Source organism: Oryctolagus cuniculus, chromosome 4, assembly GCF_964237555.1.
Source record: "Oryctolagus cuniculus chromosome 4, mOryCun1.1, whole genome shotgun sequence".
NCBI classification, from domain to species: Eukaryota; Metazoa; Chordata; class Mammalia; order Lagomorpha; family Leporidae; genus Oryctolagus; species Oryctolagus cuniculus.
The window spans coordinates 151936966-151960538 of record NC_091435.1 but is presented as its reverse complement, the minus strand read 5'-3'; the positions used below and the strand labels follow the sequence as shown (position 1 = coordinate 151960538).

At 53.8% G+C, this 23573-nt stretch overlaps 1 protein-coding gene across 2 annotated transcripts in view; it reads left to right on the top strand.

The window, feature by feature from the left end:
- RFTN1 (raftlin, lipid raft linker 1) overlaps positions 1–23573 on the top strand; it is a 233501-nt gene that overhangs the window by 161367 nt on the left and 48561 nt on the right. For both annotated transcript variants that reach the window (XM_002716182.5, XM_051818491.2), the window contains exons 5-6: positions 8414–8738; positions 14665–14868. In XM_002716182.5, coding sequence (XP_002716228.1) covers positions 8414–8738; positions 14665–14868 — 529 coding nt within the window. The remainder of the gene's footprint in view (positions 1–8413; positions 8739–14664; positions 14869–23573) is intronic.

Here is a 23573-nt window from a genome sequence, read left to right as displayed (position 1 = left end):
TATGAAAGAAGGTAAAGGAAGAAAATCTCACAGTAAAGGATCACAGGAAGTTCAAAGCATATATTAGAAATATCTCTTGGAAAATGGCAGGGCAAAGTTACTACTTATCAATAGTCACATTGAACGTTAATGGCCTGAACTGTCCAGTTAAAAGACACAGATTGGCTGAATGGATTAAGGAGCAACACCCATCTATTTGCTGCTTACAAGAAACACATCTTTCCAACAAAGATGCATGCAGACTGAAAGTGAAAGGCTGGAAAATGATACTCCATGCCAACAGAAACCAAAAAAGAGCTGGCGTAGCCATCTTAATGTCAGACACAATAAACTTTAACACAAAAACTGTTAAAAGAAGACAATGAGGGGCACTATATAATGATTAAGGGATCACTTCAACAGGAAGATGTAATGATTATAAATGTATATGCACCTAATTACAGGGCACCGGTTTATTTAAAAGATACGTTAAGGGACTTAAAGGGAGACTTAGACTGCAATACAATAGTATTGGGGGACTTTCAGAAATAGATCAACTGGATAGAAGATCAACAAGGAAACAGCAGATTTAATCGACACTATAGCCCAAATGGATATAACAGATATCTACAAAACTTTCAATCCTATACTTAAAGAATATACATTCTTCTCAGCAGTGCATCGAAGATTTTCTTTTTTAAAGATTTATTTGTTTATTTGAGAGACAGAGTTATAGAGGGAGAAAGAGAGAATGAATTTTTCATCTACTGGTTTATTCCCCAAGTGGCCGCAGTGGCTGGAGCTGGGCTGATCCAAAAGCCAGGAGCCAGGAGCTTCTTCTGGGTCTCCCACATGGGTGCAGGGACCCAAGGACCTGGGCCATCTTCTGCTGCTTTCCCAGGCCATAGCATGGAGCTGGATCAGAAGTGGAGCAGCCAGTGCAAGAACCAGCACCCATATGGGATGCTGGCACTGCAGGCAGAGGCTTATCCCACTATGCTACTGCACTGACCCAAGAGATTTTCTATCAGTAGTTTACTTTTCAAGTGCCTACAACAGTCAGGACTATGCCAGGATGAAGCCAGGTGACAAAAACTCCATCTGGATTTCCCATGACAAATATGTATGGGGCCCCAAGCGGTGGTTTAACCCATTGCACCTCAACTCCCACCCCCACGCTTGTGCTTTCAAGGGCATTTATGGTTTCCAAGTTCTTATGGCATAATTTTTTTTAAAGATGTATTTACTTGAAATTCAGTAGAGTTGCAGAGAGGCAGAGAGAGATGCTCCATCTGCTGGTTCACTCCCTAGATGGCCTCAATGGCCAGAGCTGTGCCTATCAGAAGCCAGGAGCCAGGAGCTTCTTCCAGGTCTCTCACGTGGGTGCAGGGACCCAAGGACTTGGTCTGTCTTCTACTGCTTTCCCAGGCCACAGCATGGAGCTGGATCAGAAGTGGAGCTGCGGCTGGCGCCGCGGCTCACCAGGCTAATCCTCTGCCTGTGGCACCAGCATCCCGGGTTGTAGTCCTGGTCTCGGCTCTGGATTCTGTCCCAGTTGCTCCTCTTCTAGTCCGGCTCTCTGCTGTGGCCCGGGAAGGCAGTGGAGGATGGCCCAGGTCCGTGGGCCCTGCACCCGCATGGGAGACCAGGGGGAAGCAGTTGGCTCCTGGCTTCGGATTGACGCTGTGCGCTGGCCGTAGCAGCCATTTGTGGGGTGAACCAACGGAAGGAAGACCTTTCTTTCTGTCTCTCTCTCTCACTGTCTAACTCTGCCTGTCAAAAAAAAAAGTGGAGCTGCCAGGATTCGCGCCGATGCCCATGTGGGATGCCTGTGCTGCAGGCTGGGGCTTTAACCCACTGCAGCACAGCACTGCCCCATGCCATAATTTCTGAAAGCCTCCTACAGTGAGGGCAGGGACAGCCATGTCTGTTTGCCCAGCACATCGCAGGTATTCAGATACGTAGACACGGAGTGGAGGAATGAATGATTATCACTATCTCCATTTTATAGGTGGGGACACTGAGACTCGAGTACATCACCTGGTTTGGCAGGTAACACACCTCGCAAGTGGCAGAGCCGAGGCCAAGGCTTTAGATCTTGAGACCCCTTGTTCAGGGCTCATTCTGGGGCCTCTTAGTCACTATTGGAGAAAGCAGCGGAGCAAGGGCTGTGATTGGTCCCTGTGGCCCCACCTCGGAGCTAAGCACCCAGCAGTGCCTGGCACAACCTGCCGTGCCTGCAGCCAAGTGTTAACACATCAGAACTAAAGGCAGCTTCAGACGCGAGCTGAAACCCCGGTTGTTTTTGAACCTCCCCTTTCACAAAGCTGTACAGGGGTTGAGGTGACAGAGGCTAGGAAGGGTTGTGTGTGGACAATAAAATATTCACCATAATAGTTTATCCCGTGCGCCTGTGCAACCTGGAGCAGCATTCGTGTGCCTGTCCTTAACACCCAGTCCATGCCTGTGTTTGCAAGCTCCCCACCCCCGGGTCTGTCAGGGTCACCAAGGAGGCTCAGAGCGGGCAGCGGTCTGGGGTATCTGTGGGAAGAGTGTGTGTGTGTGAGTGGGTGAGTATGTGTTGGTTTCTGCCCCATATCCTATGCTTTTGAAACCTTTGTTGAACACTGTGTTGCCATAAGCCAGTATTTTATAGTGGTTCATCAGCAGTGCCCAGCAGGACTTGGTGTGGTGCCGAGGTATTCTGTATGTGTGCTGTGCCACCCGGGAGTTGCTGCATGCACGTGGCTGCCAGGCCCTTGGGATGCAGCTAATGCTGCTGAGAAACTTAAGTTTTGAGTTTATTATATTGCAAAATATATGCAATTACATTCATCATAGCCAGGTATGGCTAGTGGCCATCATATTGGAATACACAGCTCTCTGGTTTTTATTTGAATTAAAGGCAGTAAGTTTAATTCCCAGCATTAATTATAGACATTCTGTTAACGTCGTCATCAAAATGGAAGCTCAGGTCCCTGCTCCGCCCCCAGTTCCAGCCTCCTGCTGATGTGCGTCCCGGGAGGCAGCAGATGATGGCTCAAGGAGTTGGGCTCCTGCACCCATGTGGGAGACCTGGATTGGGTTCTGGGCTCCCAGCTTCTGCCTGGCCCAGCGTTGGACCCCATGTGCATTGCAAGAGTGAACCAGCAGATGGGAGACCTCTCTGCCTCTCTTTCTGTGTGTGTGTGTGTGCGTGTGTGTCTGTTTCTGTCAGTCTCTGTGCCTCTTAAATAAAAGTAAATAATTTTTTTAAGAATCCCTTACAGCAGCATGTGGACTAGTGTTTTACCAAACAGCTGGGCACTGTAGTTTAGTCAGTGCTTCGCTCATTAGACCCAGATACCGTGGTCTTGGAACTCTGATCCCTCCCCATGCCATCCCGCATGGCCAGTGGACTCCTTTTCCCACATTACACCCGGCTTCCTTTTTTTTTTTTTTTTTTTGATAGGCAGAGTGGCAGTGAGAGAGAGAGACAGAGAGAAAGGTCTTCCTTTGCCGTTGGTTCACCCTCCAATGGCCGCTGCGGCCGGCGCACCGCGCTGATCCGATGGCAGGAGCCAGGTGCTTCTCCTCGTCTCCCATGGGGTGCAGGGCCCAAGCACCTGGGCCATCCTCCACTGCACTCCCTGGCCACAGCAGAGAGCTGGCCTGGAAGAGGGGCAACTGGGACAGAATCCGACGCCCCGGCTGGGACTAGAACCCGGGGTACCGGCACTGCAAGGTGGAGGATTAGCCTAGTGAGCCGCGGCGCTGGCCCCGGCTTCCATTTAAAGCGAATCTGCTGCACGTCCCATTTCTGTCTAACTGGCTTCCCCCTGACTGCAGCATGTCGTCCACGGCATACACATGTGTCCTGGCGTGTCCACAGCCCGGGCCTGTGCTTACACTCATCATTAGAGCACAACACTAAGCCGGAAGTAGAGTAACGGACCATTGATGCTGGTGGAAGCGACTGCTTCAATCGACAACCAGAGATGGTGCCATTTCTTACAAGTTGAGGCTTTTTATATAACGAGTAAAAAGCTAGAAATCTTCTTGATAACATGATCTCTGATTATAATTGCCATGGAGTTTGTTCTTAGGCATTTTAGAGATTTGAATGAAGTCTTAGATCAATCAAAATGACCGTATTGGGTTTTGGTACCTAACCCAGTAATTGTTGCTCCTTTAAGGATCTGGAGAAGGATGGTTCTTAAAGGTGTCAGAAATGCGGGTGAGGCAGATGAGGGTGTATTTTGGTTTAGGTTGGTGTCTGAATGTACATCTTGGCACAGGTGTACTGGGCTACTCAAATTTGGGCATTGTCTTAATTTATTTCCTCTCCTGCGGGGTATTTTTTAAAGATTTATTTATTTTATTAGGAGCAGCTGGGACTTGAACCAGCACCCATATGGGATGCCGGCACTGCAGGCTGGGGCTTTAACCCTCTGTGCCACAGCGCCGGCCCCAGCAATTAAGTCTTATATGTATCATAGTGGTAGACACAGAGTACATTCATCAGGGTTCATCCCTGGCCACGAGCACTCCTCAGGTTCTACACCTCTGCTCACAGGGGTCTAGGTGCTAATCACAGGTTAACTGTTTCCAAATCTGGACCCCTTGTCTGGATTTCCTTGGAGGTTCAGAGCTACGCAGTCCCGGGTGCAGCTGACCGATTCACCATCCGTCTCAGGGGAGACTCCAGGGGAAGTCACCAGTGTCTTCTTCCTTGGCGCTTGGTTTCTTCAAATGCCCGGTATCCATTTGGCACATCTTGCTAGTCCCCCGCCCAGAGCCTCTGGAATCCCTCTCCAGTCTCCCCACACCAAGTCCACTGCACTCCAGACCCTCACCAGCACTTAGACTACCCCAGGGTCCTCATGAGGACACGATGGAGCCGACACGGAAGAACCAGTCACCAAGTCAGGTCACCGTCTGGAGGTGTGTGGGCTCCACACGTTCAAGTGCACTGCCTGCAACATTTCCCTAACAATGGTGATCACTGAGAACAGCTAGGAACAGTGCACAACTCTCCTACGAAGAAAGTTCACAGGCATCATCTTAGGTCGTACAAAGAATACCCTGCAGGGCCAGTGCTGTGACGTAGCGGGTAAAGCTGTCGCCTACAGTGCTGGCATCCCATATGGGCGCCAGTTCAAGTCCTGGCTGCTCCACTTCTGATCCAGCTCTCTGTTATGGCCTGGGAAAGCAATAGAAGATGGCCCAAGTCCTGGGTCTCTGCACCCTCATGGGAAGACCCAGAGGAAGCTCCTGGCTCCTATCTTCGGATTGGTGCAGCTCTGGCCATTGCAGCCAATTGGGATGGAAGACCTCTCTCTCTCTGTTCTCTCTCTCTCCGTCTCTCCTTCTCTCCCTCTCCCTCTGCTTCTCTGTGTAACTCTGACTTTCAAATAAATAAAATAATTCTTTAAAAAAACTTAGTTGCATGAACAAAAAACAGGATTCAGTTTAGCTATGTGTACACAAATGACTTTGCAAAAAAAAAAAAAAAAAAAAAAAAGGAAAAAGGAAGTAGACTAGCTAGGATACACAGCAAGCCAGGAGAGACAAGGGCCGCAGAGTGTAGCCAAATATTGATCTTGATGAAATCTAAATGTGGTCTTCTGGTTACACAACGACGCGTCCTTTCTCGTAAACAACTTGGCAGGCTGTACAAAGCCTTTGAAAAGTTAATATCCTTTGACCTATGAATTCTGCTTTCAGGAATCACCCGCAGCAAGGAAGGAGAGCTGCAGATGAAGATTCGTGCACAAACACACTTCATCTTCTTGGGATGTGGGTTGCCTGGAAGGCTTGAGATAGGGGAGCATTTAATTTCAGCATCTTTTAAAAAGGGCTTTGTAGCTCTGCGGTACCGTGGTACTGGGCGCACAATTTGCCTTGGTGTGTAAGGCAGAAGATGAGCGTGCAAAGAAATCTCTGCCTGTGGTCCCCCACTCTCCTTTGACCTCGGCGTCCTGTGGTGGGAAGGCTGGAGACTTGCTTGTCTGCTGGGTGAAGGCAGGGCGTTTGCTGGGGGAGGGGGAGGGGAGTCTCAAGACACAGGGTTTCAGTGCCGTGAGCTCTAGTTCTGGGCACTCCTGGGTTTACATTTACTCTCTGCAAGCACTTCTAGAAGCTTCCTCACACACCATCAAGGTGCACCCCTGATGACCTCCCTTCCTTTACGTGATTGCCCTTCTCCCTTGCCTTCACATAGCTGGTGAACTCCTATTCACCCTTCATCACCTCTGGCAGATTTGGTCACTGAATGCGTTTTATTCAGCACAGTTTTTTGAAAAAAGAATTGGCTTTTAATGCATTCCTGTGAGGTGTGCACACTTCGGTTCTGCCCACTCCCTACCTCTCCCTGTTGTGTTACACCCTTTCGTTTGGGACAGCTCTGACCTTCCAATAGAGACTTCTTTGAACTCCCATTCAAACCGCAATAATCACTTCGGTCATATCACTTTTGTAACACCTTTAAATCCATGGCTGCATTCATTACCCTCTATTATACACCATTCTTTTAAAGATTTATTTATTTGAAAATCCGAGTTATGGAGGGAACTCTCGAGAGGGAGAGGAGAGACCACTTCCATCCACTAGTTCACTCCCCAGATGGCCATAATGGCTGGGTGCTGGGCCAGGCTGAAGCCAGGAGCCAGGAGCTTCTTCTGGGTCTGCAATGTGGGTAGCAGGGGTCCATGCACTTGGACCTTCTTCCACTGCTTTTCCCGGGTCATTAGCTGGGAGCTGGATCAGAAGTGGAACAACCAGCACAAGGACCCCATATGGGACGCTGGTGTTCCTGGTGGGGGCTTTACCTGCTATGCCACAAATCCAGCCCCAAAGCAATTCTTCAGATACTGACTTTTCTTCATTTCCAAAGATGATATGAATATTCATTAGATGAACGTTGAAAAATCACACACAAGTAGCGAGAATCCCTCGTACTTGCACTCCTCGGTTTACAGTGCTGGTTTCCTTTTGGTGACTGTCCCCATGCATGGTCTCTGTGCCTAGATTAACCTGGGACTCCATCCCCAAAGTCATAACACTGAGTTTGTAAAGGTTAGAGTCTTGAGCTTTTACTATAACACTGTAATACGAGCGTTAATGATTTCACGTCAGTGGAATGACTTTTAGAACCCGTGTACAATAATTGGCTGCTAGTCAGACCTGTTTCCTCCGTGGTCGGGTAGAAGCAGCAGGAGCCAGGGCAAGGCTGCTGCCTCATCCCATTTGAAGACTGCAAGATCCACTGGCTTTCTCCTGTTGCTTATGTTACCAGGAAACTTGCAACTACAGTTTATGTAGAGTTGCTCCCCTTCACCTAAGGTTTTTGGTGTAATGATCTTCCTACTCTTTTTCTTTTTAAAAGTTTTATTTATTTATGCAGAGCAGGATAGAGGGAGGGAAGGAGAAGAGAGAGAGAGAGATGTGCTGTGTACCGATTCACTCCCCAAATGCCTGCGATAGCCAGGGCTGGGCCAGGCCAAAGCCAGGAGCTAGGAGTCCTGTCTGTATCTATCATGTGGGGGCCAGGAATTCGACTCCTTGAGCCGTCTTCAGCTGCCTGCCAGGGTGCGCATTAGCAGGAAATTATAGTCAGAAGTGGAGCGGGGACTCGAACCCAGGAACTCCAGTATGGGATCTCCCGGGCTGTCCCAAACATTCACTCCCATTCTTTTCTTCGAGAACTTACGTTAGCTGTCTTCTGGAAGCATTCCAAAAATAATTTCTAAAATAGCTGGCATCAGATTAATGGGTAAAAAATGAATTTTCAGAGTGGAAAGGATGACTCTCAGTAGCTTTTTTTTTTGACTTTTGAAGAGGAAATTGAACCAGCCATGAGCATGTGAGTAGACATGCACCTGTCCGTGGACCTACGTGGATGTGTGGTGGCTGTGTTTCCCCACCTCTGCCCGCTGTGCCAAAAACTCCCGTCTAAAAAGGAAGCCCTGTGGGTTGTGAAATGCCACCTGCCAGTTAGTATATGGTTCTCTAGGTATACTGTATTTAGGTGGTACCCTGGGGGACAGGACGCGGGGGAGTCATAAGAAGAGAAATAAATAAATCAACACTGCCAAAAATGAACTTCCTCTTTCAAAGTCTATTTCAAATAGAACCTTTGGCTATGCTCATTTAAAAAAAAAAACACACACACACCATTAGGGGCTAATTCCCTGCTTCAGTGAGAGGTGGTCCCAGCCCCTCATAGCCAAGTGCTTTGCTTTGCCCTCAAGACAGCACAGTGGCGGGAAATCCCGAGACTTTCCCGAGGCTTTCGGTCCCCATCAGGGGCAGCGTGCAGGGGCTGCCTCGAGCACACGCGTTGGGCTCCTCCAGCCGGACATTGTGCGCGTTCACGCTGGACCTCAGCGAGGTGCATGCACGACCAACGTGCGCCTGGCGGAGCCCACCTCATCCTCCTTTCGTTCGCTTGCAGGTACAGGAGGCCGCCAGCCAGGGCCTGAAGTTCGTCGGCGTTATACCTCAGTACCACTCCTCTCCGAGCCCTGCAGGCGGGAGCCCCACCGTGCCCACCGCGCCCACCGCCCATAGCTCTGCAGGTGCTGGAGATGCCAAGAGCGCACGTGGGACTCCCACGTCCTTGGAGCAGGAGAGCCCGGGGGCTCCCGTGGGGAAGGAGCAGAGCCTGGAGCCTGGCGGAGGCCCAGCCGAGCAGCTCTCCCCAGCGGAGGGAGTGAACCAGGCCCGGGATGCACCAGACGATGACCTGTCAGAGGTGCCTGCGGAACCAGCCCCGGGGAGTAAGTATGTCGGCACCGGGAGGACCCCTGCACATCGTGACAGCCATCAGTGCCTGAGCGTTAGCCTGGGGATTCCAAAATGACACAGCAGCAGCAGTGGGAAGAGCCAGTGTTTCTTTTCATTTTTTTTTTTAATTTTTAAAACTTCGATTTGTTGCTTTTCATTTCATTCAAAAGGCAGAGAAACAGTGAGAGTGTTGTTATCTGCTGCTTTATTCCCCAAACGCCCACAGCAGCCAAGGCTCGGCCAGGCCAAAACCAGAGCCCAGAACTCAATCCATGTGTCCCACGGAGGTGGCAGGGCCCCAAGTCCTTGAGCCACCACCTGCTGCCTCCCGGAGTGTGCAGTAGCCTGAAGTGGAGCCAGGACTTGAGCCAGGCGCTGTGATAGGGACTTGGGTGTCCCACACAGGTGCCACAGTGGTCACCTCCATTATCATTATTAGCTGTGTGCAAATTCTTGGAATTAATTAGCCCCCTGCACACAATAAGGAGCAGTTTATACTCTGAGTGTGGAAAGCTGCGATGATTTCTTTTGCCACCTCTGTATGTCTTCGGGAGAAGATACGGGGCGATTCTTTCTTCTTTGCAAAGTTGATTTAGAGAGGGACAGACTGTGGCTGCCTGCCTTCTGGGGTGAGTTAGGACCAGAGTTTGACCAGGCGAGGCCTGGGCCCGTCCTAGGCATGGGAAGCACACTTCTTTCCTCGTGTGATGTTTCGCTCTGTTGGAGGCCTGTCCAGGTCTCATCCAGACACCTAGGCTGGGCTGGATGGAAAGGCAAGGGAGCACAGAGCTCGAGACGGTGTCTCCCAGCCTGCCACCAGCTCCCCGTCTGTGCCTCAACTTCGCACCCTTACAATCGGCATAGAACGGCAGTTTCTTATTGAAAGGCTGCGTGTTGAGAGCACCCAGCACTGTTGACTCAGACGTGTGACTGCTTGTTTTATGGGGCCAGGGCTCCAGTGCCGACCCCTGCCTTTCGTGAACCCTAAGCTTGAGAAAGGAGAGAGCCAGCGCCACGGTCTCTGAGGCCTTTTAGACTTCTGCTGCGCCCAGGGAGCCTTGTCCTAGGACCTGCTGCCGCCCTGGCAGTCTTTGCCTCCTGGGGCACACACAGACCCCCCAGCTCCCAGAGCCCTGGCCTTGTGTGTCTCCTCGGGTCCCTGCTCGTGACAATGGCCAGGCCCTGTGGAGAGGAAGGGGTCGTGGCTGTGTTTCAAGAGCAGAGAGCCCAGTGGTGGAGCAGTGTCCGTGGTGGCGTGGTCACCGTCACCTTCTCCTCCCAGGCTGGCTCACAGCCGCCCCCATCTGCAGTGAGTTTGCCCCAGGATTCTCTGACGCGAGGCAGCAGCTATCCGCCCCCCCCCCCCCGCCCCCTTCCTGCAGCAGAGTCCAGGTCTGTGTGCTGCCCGTCAGGTGATGAGTGCTTGCCAAGGGGGCGTGCAGGCTCAGCGGGGACAGAGATGCCAGACACGATGTGGGTTTCCTGTCCCCCTCCCCGCCCCCACCCCGAGGGGCCTGGGCTGACTCCTTCCCCAGGGTCGTCTCGGGGTCTCCTCACGGCAGCTTGTGAGGGGTGCTCTGTCCTGATGCCCAGAACAGCACAGATAAAGGAGAATCCCCTTCCGCACCCTCACAGGGGGATGGGCCCCGGGCACCCAGGCACCCTGTTCTCCTCGGTCATGGCCTTCACCTGACCTTGGCCTCGCTCCTCCTAATCTTTTTCCTGGGGAGTCTTATCATTTCCTTCCCTGGGAAGTCCACTCACCATCACCCCCAAAACACGCACGCAAGGCCTGCTCCCGGCTGGCCCGCCTCGGGCTCCCTAGGGGGGTGCGGTGCTGTCCATCCTCTCTGCCAGGTGGATTCAAATGTGCAGCCACAGCAAGGCGGTTATGAGACCACCAGGGGCAGCCTCCTTCCTTCCCCGCTTCTCTGCGGCTAATCCATTCCCTCCATGGGGGTTGTGTCCCGGGGAGCCTCATCTGGAGCCAGAGCAGAGGGCCCCTCGCCGTCCCATGGGCGCCGGGTGCTGATGTCCTCCCTGCCCACCTCGTGTCCCTCTGCCTGCCCTGGGACTCTTATCTCCTGCTCCAGGGGAATTTCGTGTGGCTTTGCGGGCCCTGCTGTGCAGCCAGCACCTGAGCTACTCTGCAGGGGCAGCCCCTACATCTGAATTCTGCAGCTTCCGACAGAGAAACGAGGTGGCCAGCTGAGTTCCAGAACATTCTAAGTGTCACCAATAATCATTAAAAGGCCTTCCAAGCACTGCCCTTCCTTGCCTGCAACCGAATGCTTGGAAACACCAGGCAGAACCCAAGCCGGCCCTCCCCACTGGTTCTTGTCTTGGGGGGGTTTCAGTCGGTTGACCTCAGCAGGCAACTTGGGGTGGAGGCCTAAGGCTTGGGGACTCTCATGACGGATGCCTCCTGCCCTAGGTCCTCCCCTCCCCAGGCCTCCCAGACCTGCCGCCTGCCGCCTGCCGCCAGCCTGTGGGCCTTTCACAGCATCCATGGATGCAAATATGGAGCTCTTTGCTATGGCCACCCTGCTTTCTGTGTGTCCTGTGACATCAGCCTCTTGGGCGAGTCCAGAAAGAGCCCAGGGCTTGGCGGTTGGAAAGCCTGTTGGCCCTGCTGTGTGCTGCCTTGTGATTTCTGGGGATCTATTTAACACATAGGATGGTGCTGCCTATCCCACAGAGGGTGGAGGATCCCGGGAGGGGCCCTGGTTGCTCTGGGACTCGGGCCCAGGCTGCTGTCATCCACACAAGTGGGTCCCTTTCCCCACTGCCCTGGCACACTGGCCTCGCATGGGCCCGGGGTGCCGTGCTGCCAGTCCCCATGCCTGGGAGCAGCCTGACGCAGCTTCCCCCAGATGAGAAGCCCGAACCTTTTCTGCCCTCTCTTCCCAACGCAGACTTCTGTCTACACTCCCAGTAGTGACCTGAGCCGGCCGCAGCCCCGCCCAGCCCCAGGCTGACTCCCCCGTGTGCTTGGCTGACTCTGGCTTTTCTCCAGGCTCTGGGACCCAACCAACCCCCTTGCCAGGGCCAGGCGTGGAAGTCAGGCTCATCCCAGGTGGGCTGGAGATGCCTGAACCGAGAGGCCAAGCTCTCTGGGCAAGAAGCCTGTGCCCCTGGGCCTTGGGTGCGCTGCCAGGGCCGTCCTCGGCCGCTCTCGGAACCTTCTGGGGAACAATGCCTTCCTTTGGGACATTCCGTCCCATGTCTGGAAAAATCCTCCAGCGAGGTCATGGCAGTGTCACAGAGCAGCAGAGAAATTTAAACAAACTCTGGGCTGCTTTTTGGAGCCCTCCGTGCCTGCGTGTGTGTCGGAGGACTGGAGTATCGAAACGTCGGAGGACATTGTATTGGGACAGTGTCTTGCGGCTGGTTTCCGTGTGAGCAGAGCCGGGACCGTGGCCGAGGGGACAGCGGGACAGGGGTTGACGAAGAAGGATTATGCATCCGAAGTCAGGTTGCTCCCAATATTTCATGGCCACTAATGCTCAGGAGGCGCTTCGTTCCAACATCACTTCCTTTTCCTTCCTGGAAAATTTATTTCTGTCTCTGGCTTCAGTCCCGCCCCCTGGGGAGGATCGGGACGGGAAAGCTGGGTGGCTGTTTGCGCCCTGCACCTTGTCTGCCCGCCTCTGTCTTCCTCCGCCTGCCCCTGGCACTGGCTCAGTTCCCATCCCCCAGCGCTCACACTTCTCCTTCTCGTCTTCTGCTTTTTTGGTTTCAGGCCGCACTTGGGTGAGTTGTGTTTGGGTGTTGCCCTGTGAGTGGGGATCCTTGTGTGTGGTCACGTGTCACCATGTGTTGTGAGCGTTTGGCCACTTCCAAATTCCCCACTCAGCTTCTTCCTCGAAAAGGCTATGGTGCCCTTGCCTTTCGGTTCTTGTTGGCAGCAGCCTTAGAGTGGCAGGTGCTGGTGGACAGCTCTGGCTGAGCCAGCGGCTCCCTTAGCCTCTCTGTGCCACCTGCCCTGGGGAGCCAGCGCCTCTGTGGGGACCTCCAGCGCCTGAGCTCTGGCTGCCTTGCCAGTGCCTGGCTGGCACGGGCGTGGCTGTGGTGTCTCTGGGTTGCATGAGCTCCAGTCGCCCCCATGATATAACAAAGGCACTGCTTGTTAGTAGCCTCTCTCCCTGTGTCTCCTGGGATTTACTTCCCTAATAAGTGACTTAGGAAGACAAGGTGACAGGGTCTGCTGTGGAAGATATACCAGCGCAGCCAGGGACTTGCTGACGCACCGTTTGGTCTCTTGTCCTCAGTAGCTGCTGCTTTTCTTTGAACACTTGGCCCTGAGCACTTGAAAACACCCCAGCATCCCAACTCGTGGCTTCAAACCTTGCAAACTGTCCCCTCTGTCCCTCCATTCCTAAGGGGTATATTCAGTCACATAAGAGCCTAGTGGCTTCCAGCTCTGTGCCCCAGGTCTCCTGTCTCACGTGTAAGGGTGTCCTGGGTGGGGCTGGCTTGTTGAGTTTAGCAGGTAGACGGAGAATGGTCATTTGGGTGGCGCCGAAGCCCAGGCTGGTGCTGTGTTGAGCATCCCCGTGGCCCCGCCTGCAGATGGGCACCTGTCCCAGTGCAGGGGCAGCTTGTGGCAGCCCCCCTGCTTTCTCAGCTGTGGCTCAGCACTGAGCCGCGGGGATTGGAGTCTTGGCTGACGCTCGCCCCGATGGGGCTGTGAGGAGGCTTCCTGTGCCCCCTGGGAGAAGGCAGGGAGCTGGGTGAGACAGATGCAGGGGTTACCTGGATGACTGCATTAGCGTCAGTGTGCCTCCCATCACCCCCTGCTCACGGCCAAGGCTAGTGGTTTGCCTTTACGCCACGCAGCGAAGGTTCCTTTTGAAGTGGCGTTTATTTGCATAAAGGAAAATGAGTCAGTTTGAAGCTGGTGTTTGGATGCCACAGACATTGTGAAACACTACGAGTTGGGAAATGGCCTCCAGGTCGGGGGTCCAGGCGTCTCACGCAAGGAGCACCTGTGGGCTTTGTCCTCCTTGCTAATATCCACCTTTGCTGATGACTTCTTTGAAAGAAGGTGGAGATTTTCCTAACCATTCCAAAAAGGTATTTTTGGAAGCCAGAGCACATCCCTGACCAGCTTATTCGAGCAAAGCTTTTTAAGCTGGGTCAATGCTGATGGCTTGACTCACTGAGTTACCCAAAAATAGACCTGCAGACTCAGATCAGCATTCCAGGCGTTCGCTCCTGCAGGCTGCACCTGCTAACTCCTGCCCGGCAGCACCTAAGTGCATACCGCGGGTGCGAGGCGGCTGCTGGCTGTAGCCATGACGGATTCCTGACGAGTTGAGCTGTCAGCGAAGGGACGGGCGAGCCGGAGCCTCCCTCAGCCCCAGCGCCTGCCTGGCTGACGGAGCCCGGGTGCCACTCCAGGCAGAACCCTTGCTGACGGGAACATACTTATTTTTACATACCAACGATGTATTTTTGATGCACTTGATGAAGTGTTCTGGGTTCAGCCCCAGGAAGCACCACTGCTGTTTATAAATAGTGCGCTCAGGAGTGTGCGAGGTTCCTGGAATCAGTAGTGCTTTTGTTTGCCCGTGCTGGGCACAGTGCCTTTTTTTTTTTAGAGACCAAGTCCTGTCCAGATAGGCTTGCTTTGCTGTCCAAGACACATCTTTGCATGCATTTCTAGAAGTGTCTGTGTTCAAATGAATGGTGGTCCGGTATCAGAGGCTGTGCCCCCCTCCCCCATCTGAAGGTCACCCTCTGAGGTCCCTGTCACTGAGGGCGGCCACCTTGGCTCCCTCTGAGGAGCGGGGATGTGGTATTTGGCCCCGGGCTGCCTTGCGGAGACGTCGCCTTGGATCGCCTGTCCTGGGGGCTCCAGGGTAGCCTTTGCTGGGTGCTTGACCCTTCTCTGTCCCCTTTTCCAAACCCCAACAGGGATGGAGATCTTCGCCCTTTTCAACAAACCCCAGAGCCATCGGCCGTGCCGGCAGTACTACCCCATCACCATCCCTCTGCGCGTCTCCAGGAACGGCCAGACCGTGAGCAGCTTGGACGCCAACTGGTTGGAGCACATGAGCAGCCACTTCCGGAAGGGGGGCGCGCTGGTGAACGCCGTGTTCTACCTGGGAGCCGGGACCGGTATGATTGACAGCCCCTGGACAGCCCTCATGGAACAGCGTTGCGGCCAGTGCACATCCATTTGACATCTACTGCTGCTGATTCTTTTTTGAAATATTTAAGTAATTAATTTATTTCAAAGAGTTACAGAGAGGGAGAGGCAGAGAGAGAGAGAGAGAGAATCTTCCATCTTCTGGTTTCTCTCACCAAATAGCCACAATGGCCAGGGCTAGGCCAGGCCGAAGCCAGGAACCAGGAGCTTCTTCTGGTCTCCCACATAGGTGCAGGGGCCCAAGTATTTGGGCCATCTTCTGCAGCTTTCCCAGGCCGTAGCAGAGAGCTGGATGGGAAGCGGAGAAGCTGGGATTCAAACTGTGCCCATAAGGGATGTCGGTGTCTCCGGTGGCGTCTTTACTTCTTACACCACAGCGCTGGCTCCCAGGCATTTGACTTCTAATGAGCACATCTTTCCAGAACTTTCCATAAAGTCCAGAACCCAAAGATCAGCCAGGGATCTTCTGAAATGACAGAGAAAGGCGAGTGACCGTGTTATCAGTGGCAGCCTCAGTCTCCGTGAATTTTAAAGGCTGTTCCATTCCCAGGTTTGTTCATCACTCCCTGGGGTGAGGCCACTGCAGAAGTGGGACTAGTTTGGAGGCACCATTGTGGTGTGAAGTCCCAGCAGGCGGCACCCTCGAGGCGATGGCACAGAAGGAAATGAAACAGCCTGGCTTCCCTGAGCTCCGGCACATAGTCCCGGGGTCTCTGGCATCTCTCCCCCACCCCCCGCCACAGTAATGGGTCATCTCTGGGGGTTCGCTGGCTGCACAGGGGTAGCACTGTTGACGTCAGCCTTCCGAAGGCAGAAAGAAAGCCTGCCCGCAGTGAGAAGGATGCGTCAAACCAGTAACGGGTTTCAGGTTAACACGGAGGCAGCTTGAGTCGCGAGGGTGCGTCAGAAGTGAGAGGCACTTTGGGGAAAGGGGCCCACGTGACAGCACGTGCAGGTCCTGAGTCAGTGCAACGTAACGCCAGATTATGGTACCCAGAGGCCCTGGCATAACCTGGCAGGGGGCACTGGCAGCTCTGTGCGTTGTTGTTAAGCAGTTTTCTCTTAAGAATTAGCAGAGTCCGGGGTGAGGTTTGTGCTGTACGTTATTTGCAATCCTTGAAATGCCAGCAGGTGTCCTTAGAATAGAGATGCAGAGACATCAGTCTTAGCTATCTTGAATGTACGTGCCTTTAGTCATCCCAGGCCTTGGAACGTGACACAGCACGGACAGGTCTTGATTTCCGAGGCCAGACCCTTGCTATTATCTAAATACTGATACCCACTGTTCACGTATGTAGAGCAGAGATCATAACCACGTGTCCAGTGGGTGTAGGATGTGAGAAAAGGCAAGTGGCTCATTAAGGACACATGCACAGCCAGCGTCCAGTCCACTAGGACACTCTGTTATGATGCTAATGTTCCATATTGGAACTGTCCAGTAGGGCAACCACTCACCATCCCTGGCTGCTGAGCACTTGACATGTGGAACTGATTTTAAAGTTCAGTTAATTCCCAGCCAGCTAAATTTAAATAATTATATGAGGATACTTACAAAGAAGTTTGTAGAAAAATGGAATTAAATGATAAGGTCTTTGGGGCCAAAAAGTGTGGAAACCCACGCGTAGTTGCATAGTTTTCTCACGCTGCGTGTTTTCTGTGAGCGTCTTGAAGACTCCTAGTGTACAGCTAGTGTGTGGGACAGTGCTGATCTGTGGTGTGCCTTTCATTAATACAGCTAAGGAGGCACCACCTCTGTTCAGTCGGGGCCGGTAGCCCCCTTGCCCACAAGGAAGCCTCGCAGGTGCCCGCCAAGGTCTCTGCAACCAGGAGCTATCACGGTGTGTTGTGAGAGGCATCTTCCAGCTCTGGTAGCAGTGCCTGTTTGGGAGGCTGGGGGTGTTGACAGCTCTGGTTCAGAGATGTTCACAGAAGCCAGCGGGCCCCTTTGCCTCTCTTCCTTGTGCAGGGACGCCCCATCGCCCTCCTTGGGTTGGGGCAGAAGTGACTGCTTGTACCCCCTCCTGGTGCCCACAGAAGGTGTGGCTGTGCGTAGTTTTGTGTCTTCCCCTGGGCAGCTGTGGTCCCCTCGTGTGGATGGTCAGCTATGCAGGTGGTTAGTTGTGTGGCGCTCGGTCTTCTCTTGGTGCGCACCGGAGTTGGTCCCAGGACCCTTGCAGCGTGCTCCAGGCCTCGCGTACAATGGCATAAGTCACCTGTGCATAGCCTCCCGTATACTCTAATTCATCTCTAGGTCACCAGTAATACCTAACACAAAGTAACTGTTATGTTCATAGTTGCTTTACTGCTTTGTTTAGGGAACAATGACAATGAACAGGAAGCCTCATGGTCAGTACAATCGCAACCGTTATAAGTCTGAGTACACAGTTTTTGGAACTTTCTGGATTTTTTTTTTAAAGTTTTTCAGTTCCAAGTTTGGTTGAATGTGTGGATGTGTAACTTTTGGATATGTAGGGGCTGATAATACTAACATTTTCTAACATTGTTTTTATGTGTTTATTTAAGAGAGAGAGCGCGTGAAGCCCTGTCCACTGGTTTGCCCCCCAGATGTCTGCAGTGGCAGGGACTGGGCAAAGCTGAGTGCAGGAGCTGGGGGTGCAGTCTGGGTCACCTGTGCGGGTGGCAAGGGCCCAGCTGCTTGAGCGTCAGCTGGTGCCTCCTGGAAGCTGGAGAAGGGAGTGGAGCTGGGACTTGAACCAGGGCACTGCAGCGGGGGATGTGGACAGCCCGAGGGCCATATTTTTAACTGTGGCACCAAACGCCTGCCCCTAAACTAACGTCTTCAAGAAGCAAAGTAGCAGCTATGCAGGTGCCCCCTGGTAGAATCCCCTTCCCACTCTTGGGAGAATTGGGGCATTAAACAGGAAATTGTCTCTTCGGCCCCAAGAGAGAACACCTTGAGGGTCCAAGGCCATTTCTTTCTTTCTGACTGTATAGTTTTCGCAGTCAAGGCTGTTAACCTCCTGCACCCTCCTCTCAGCTCCTCACCCACCATCCAACCTGGAGTCCAAAGCCTTGGGTCACTTACCTGCTGCTTCTTCGGGTTTGACTGGAGGGTTTGGGGTGCTGTGAGCCCCTCCCTTGGCTTTAACTGCATTAAATCCAGGCCTGAAGACAGCACGTGAAATCTCCCCTGGCCAGTGACTCCCGCGCCCTGACTGTGCCTCGCGCTCTGCCAGCGGCTGCGTGTTCTGTCTCAGGGAGGGCTACTGCATTCTCAAACCAGAAGCCATTGAAACCCACTCTGCTCTTATTTCATTCTCAAATTTTTATGTATTTTATTTGAAAGGCAGAAAGAGAGAGAGGGAGGGAGGGAGGGAGGGAGGGAGAGAGAGATATCACCCATCCGATGGTTCACTTCCCAAATGCCCACAACAGCCAGGCTAAGCCAGGAGCCCAGAACTCCATCTGGGTCTCCCACGTGGATCCAGTGCCCCAAGGACCTGAGCCACTATCTTCTGCCTCCCACCATGTGCACTAGCAGGGAGCTGCAGTGGAGAACAGAGCCGGGCCTGGAACCTAAGTATTGTATTATGGGATGCAGGGAGCTGAAACAGTGGTTTAACCTGCTGTGCCAAGCATCCTCCCTACTCTGATTGGAACACTCAGTGGCTTGGGGGTGCTTCTGCCCTGAAAATGCTTTCCCTCGGCCAGGGATGAAAGATGTGTATATGGAATACGTGCTTTGTCCCGAGTTTGTTTTTTTAAAGGTGAGCTACGTGATCGTGAAAGGAACCCGCACCACTGGTGTGCTTACAGGTGGGCCTGGCCGAGCTGGAGGCAGGTCTCCGAGCTGTCTGGCATCGGGAAGGGGCCAGCCCTGGGTCTCTGCGCATCTTCTCCACACACCCCTGCAGCTCAGGAGGACTTGGCCCCGTGAGCAAGGCGGTGTTTCAGTCCCAGTTACCCAGGGAAGACTCCAGCTTCTGTTTTGAAACCTTTTTCTCCCAGAACACGCAAAGACCCAGAGGGTCCTCAAGTTCGGGCTCCCACTGGTGGTGCCCCAGAGGCTCCCTCCCTGCGTCTCTGTCACTGTGCCTTCATGGCAGCAGGTGGCTGGCGCTGGGGAGGGCTCTGCCCTGGGGCCGGGCCTGTGAGGTGCATGCGGAGGTAAGGGGCTCCTCCTCACCTAGACCTGAGTGCTCCTTCTCCCCAGGGAAGCAGGCACCCTTGTGCAAAGGGAGGCTCGGGGCCCTTGTGTTGTTGTCAAGGTTACCTGCTAGGAAGAGGCAGGAAGGAGGCAGGTGGGAAGAGAGGCGAGGGAGAGGGTGGCCCTGTTGGGGTAGTTGTGATCTCTAGCAGGACCTTGGTGGCCCTGGGGCCACCCCCAGGGAGGTGGCAGGACTTGCTGGAAGCAGAGCAAGTCCCGAGGCCACACAGCGGAGCAGACAGGCTCTCCGGGGCTCCGGCCAGAGCTACCAAGGCCAGAACATGCGTGTGCGGGGCTGCTGAGCCGGCTGTTGGTACGAGGAGTTGGGGAGCTGGGAGCACCCCCATCTGAGGACCCTACTGGGAGGCAGGTATCTCATCAGGGGCTTCCGGGTCTGTGGGTTCAAAGCTGTGGCTGCCCCCGTCTCTCCGTGCCCTGCCCGCGTCCCTGCGGGCCTGCTCTCCCCTTGTTTTGCCCTCACTCTCGCCTTGTTCCCATTCGCTCTACTGTCACTCCATACGCCCCTGGCCCTGGCCCAGACCTCTGCCCCTCCACCCCAACCCCTTCCCGGGTCCTGCCCTCTCCTACCCTGTTTCAGAAACGTCCTTGTAGCTGCTTGTCCAAGCTGGAATCCGGGCCAGCCACGTGCCCTCACTCACTGAAGGCAGAGGGTCTGCGCCATGGGTTTGCTGGGCTGTGCCGCATGGAGCCTTCTCTCATCTCTGTAACATCCGCTATCTGCGTGTTGCAAGCTCTTTGTAAGCCTTGCTAGACCACGCGTGTGTGACTGAGTGCACGCCAGGGCGTGGCGCCTTCTGCGTGTTGCAGCACACGGGGCTCAGGCGGTGCCCAGGCCGTTCTCAATCCTGGCCCTCTTTAGAAGGTGGTCTTCCTTGGCCGGTGCCGTGGCTCAATAGGCTAATCCTCTGCCTGCGGCGCTGGCACAGCGGGTTCTAGTCCCAGTCGGGGCACTGGATTCTGTCCCGGTTGCCCCTCTTCCAGGCCAGCTCTCTGCTGTGGCCCGGGAGTGCAGTGGAGGATGGCCCAAGTGCTTGGGCCCTGCACCCCATGGGAGACCAGGAGAAGCACCTGGCTCCTGCCATGGGATCAGCGCGGTGCGCCGGCCACAGCGCGCCAGCCACTGCGGCCATTGGAGGGTGAACCAACGGCAAAGGAAGACCTTTCTCTCTGTCTCTCTCTCTCACTGTCCACTCTGCCTGTCAAAAATAAATAAATAAAAAGAAGGTGGTCTGCCTTGAAGCTCACTGACGCCCCACTGCATCCACACCAAGAGGGTGAATTTCCCACGCTTGGTACACGCCATCTTATATTTGTAAAAAAAAAAAGTCATTGTAAAAACAGGGTGCGTATTTGTGTAGGGATTTGTGTTTTATACAGGTGTATTTGCAAACCCCTAGACAGGCCCTATATATCCTGTACTGCATTTTTTAAAGAAAACGTTATTTACTTATTTATTTCATGGAAAGGCAAAAGAGAGAGTGACGGAGGAAGAGAGGAAAGCGAAGGATCTTCCGTCCACTGGCCCTGCCCCACGTGCCTGCAGTATCCAGGCTGGGCCAGGCCGAAGCAGGAGCCTGGAGCCCAGTCCAGATCTCCCCCACGAGTGGCAACGTCACCTGCTGCTCTCCAGGGTGTCCGTTAGCAGGCAGCTGGGACAGAGAGCAGAGCAGGTGCCCCTCATCCTGTGCTTCTTAACCTTTTAGTGCCTGTAGATCATACACTGTATACAGAAGGTGGCTCATAAAGGTTTCCAGATGCAGATGTTGGCACCTGCAGATTTAGGGGTGGGGCCTGGGAAGAGAGGGAGAATGCAGTAGATCCAGGTGTTTCCGGTTCCCCTTGGGCCACCACCTGCCTCCAGGAAGGTTCGCCCTATAGCGGTCACAGGCGTGGCTTCTGATTCACAGGAGCCCAGTAGGGTCAACGTTGTGGGACAGCAGGTTGACGCTGGCATCCCATATGAACGCCAGGTTGAGTCCCGGCTGCTGCACGTTCAGCCCAGTTCCCCGCTAGTGTCCCTGGGAAAGCCATGGAAGATGGCCCAAGTGCTTGGGACCCCACACCTGTGTGGGAGACCCGGATGAGGTTCCAGGCTCCTGGCCTAGTCCTGGCCATTGTGGCCATTTGGGGAGTACACAAGTGGGTGGAAGCTCTCTCTGTCTCCAATCTGCCTTTCAAATAAATAAATAAATCTTTAAGAAACAAACAAAGAAGCCCCTTAGTAACGGAGGGGTAGGTTATGTCGTGTGCCATTAAAGGCATTCGCTGTTCCATGCATCACGTATGTTTGAGTAACTTCCCCATTGCAGTTGAGCACCTGTAGAAATTTGCCCCAATCATGGGGACGGCTGGGTGGATGTGCACAGGTGGGCACTGAGGTCAGGACACAGAGCCCCCTTATGCCTCTCCCTTGGGTCACCACCGCCCTGACTTGAATCGCATTGATGGTTTTGAGCTTTACATGCACGGAGCATGCACGCCCTGTCCTGGGCTCCTCTCATACTCTCTGTTGTGAGCTTCATCCATGTTTTCAGGGGTGATTGCAAACCCTTTTGTCTCCTTGCTGTGTGGCTCCCATGTTGTGTTGTCAGTGAAGGCAACTTACCGACAAGCTTACCTTTCTTTATTCCTTCTTTTTTTTTTATCCCATGATCTCTGCACAAATTGGGCCCCAACCAGAGCCCTAAGGCCGTGCTCCTGTGACCCCACTGCCGCCTCTCCCCTAACACCAGTGTGGAAGGAGTGTGGCACAGTTGGCCGAGCACCAGCTGTGCCGGGAGAAGCAGACTGTCTCACCAATTCCTGGGACAGCAGGTAGCTGTCACAGCAGCTCAGAGAGCATGCAAAGGCCTGGAATCAAAGCACGTTTCAGGTCTAAGTTTGGCCCTTGCATTTTTAATGAACACAACTTGTATATCTATTTTCTCACACACTAAAAGAGAGCGATGACTCATGGGGAACTCGGGGAGGCTTGGAGAAGAAACCGTGGGCAGAGTGGTTGCCTTGCGTCCTGCTGACCCCACGTCCAAGGGCTTCTTCCCCATCTGGTCAGTTAAATGACACCGGCACTTGCAGGCTGACCCTGACTCAAAACTGAAGCTGGATAATCTTTTCTAGATGATTCTACACTTCAGAAGGCAGGCATGGCCTGGAGCCCAGCCTTGCCCACACTTGAATTGTCAGATGGGCACACTGCAGAGTAGCTGTGGTGTGATGGAGACAACATGGCCCCATTGCCCAGGGCTGGTTGAACCCCATGTGCCGTGGGGTCTCATGTCGGTGCGACCGCGACATAGAATTATGGCTGAGCACGTGGCCAGCACCATTGTGGAACCCAGCTGGAGCACCAGGCAGCCTCTGGCGGGGAGGAGGGGCCCCCAGAGTGCCCAGGGGATCTGTGATGCTCGCCCTGTGTGGATGATTTAGTCCAGAGCCACTGATTCAGAAGAGAAGCTGCACTGTTTTTAATCCTACAAAAACAGACCAAATGCACCGACCATTTGTCGTGCTTGAGCCTTCCGGGCCAACCTCGGCAGAGAGCAGCCCCCGGGGACTGGGCCCGAAGCAGAGCTGCGTGCAAGGTATCTGGAAGCTTTGCAGCTTCGAGAGAAAGAACAGGTGCCCCCTTGGACTTCACTCTGGATAGAACACGGCCAATCTCCCTTTCCCAATCCTTCTTGTAAATCGTAAGCTGAAGAGGTTAAGGTGGCCTTTTGCCAAAAGACCAGCATCAAATATTTATACAGCACCGGGGCAAATAGCGTTTCATGCACAGTAGGGGAGCATCTTTACTTTAATAAAAAATGCAGTGATAATGGAATGTTTTCCATAGAGGGAGGGCGGTTTAACCTTTTTACTTGGACGCCTTCGTTTTGAGATGGACCTGTTTATACCCAACTCAGGGCGCATTGCAGTGAGGCTGAGCCGTGAAGGGGACAAGGAGACCTGGAGCGGATGAGGCCGGCCAAAAACCAGTGGCTCTGTCACAGCCCAGCTGTCCACTCTCTCTGGTTCATTGGCTTTCTGCTGTCACAGATGAGCACGTTTGACAGCCGCTCCACACTCGCTTGTTAGCTAAGTAGGTGAATCAGCGCTCCGGATTCAGACTAGCAGAGCAGTGCACCGAGAGGCTGGAAGGCAGAGTGAGGCGGACGGGCAATGAGGACCCCCGTGTGTCCCTTCCTCCTGCCGCCCTACGCCTGGCCATCACTCAGCCCTCCTGCCGGGCCAGCAACTTGGGAGGGAGGAGGGGAAGCCAGGCAGGGGGTGGAGACAGGGCTGGGGTGGGCTGCAGGTCCTTCCTGGCTGTCACCTCTGCTGCCCTGTGCCGGTGGGCTACAGACCCGCATGCCATTTGTGCCGCTTTGGGCAGGTGCATGTAGGTAGAAGCTTTGCAAGCTAGATATGCAGTCCTCTCTAGGGGTCTGAGGGAGTTGGATTCTGGACCCTCCCCCCTCCACCTTGAGCACCCAAATCTTCAGGTAC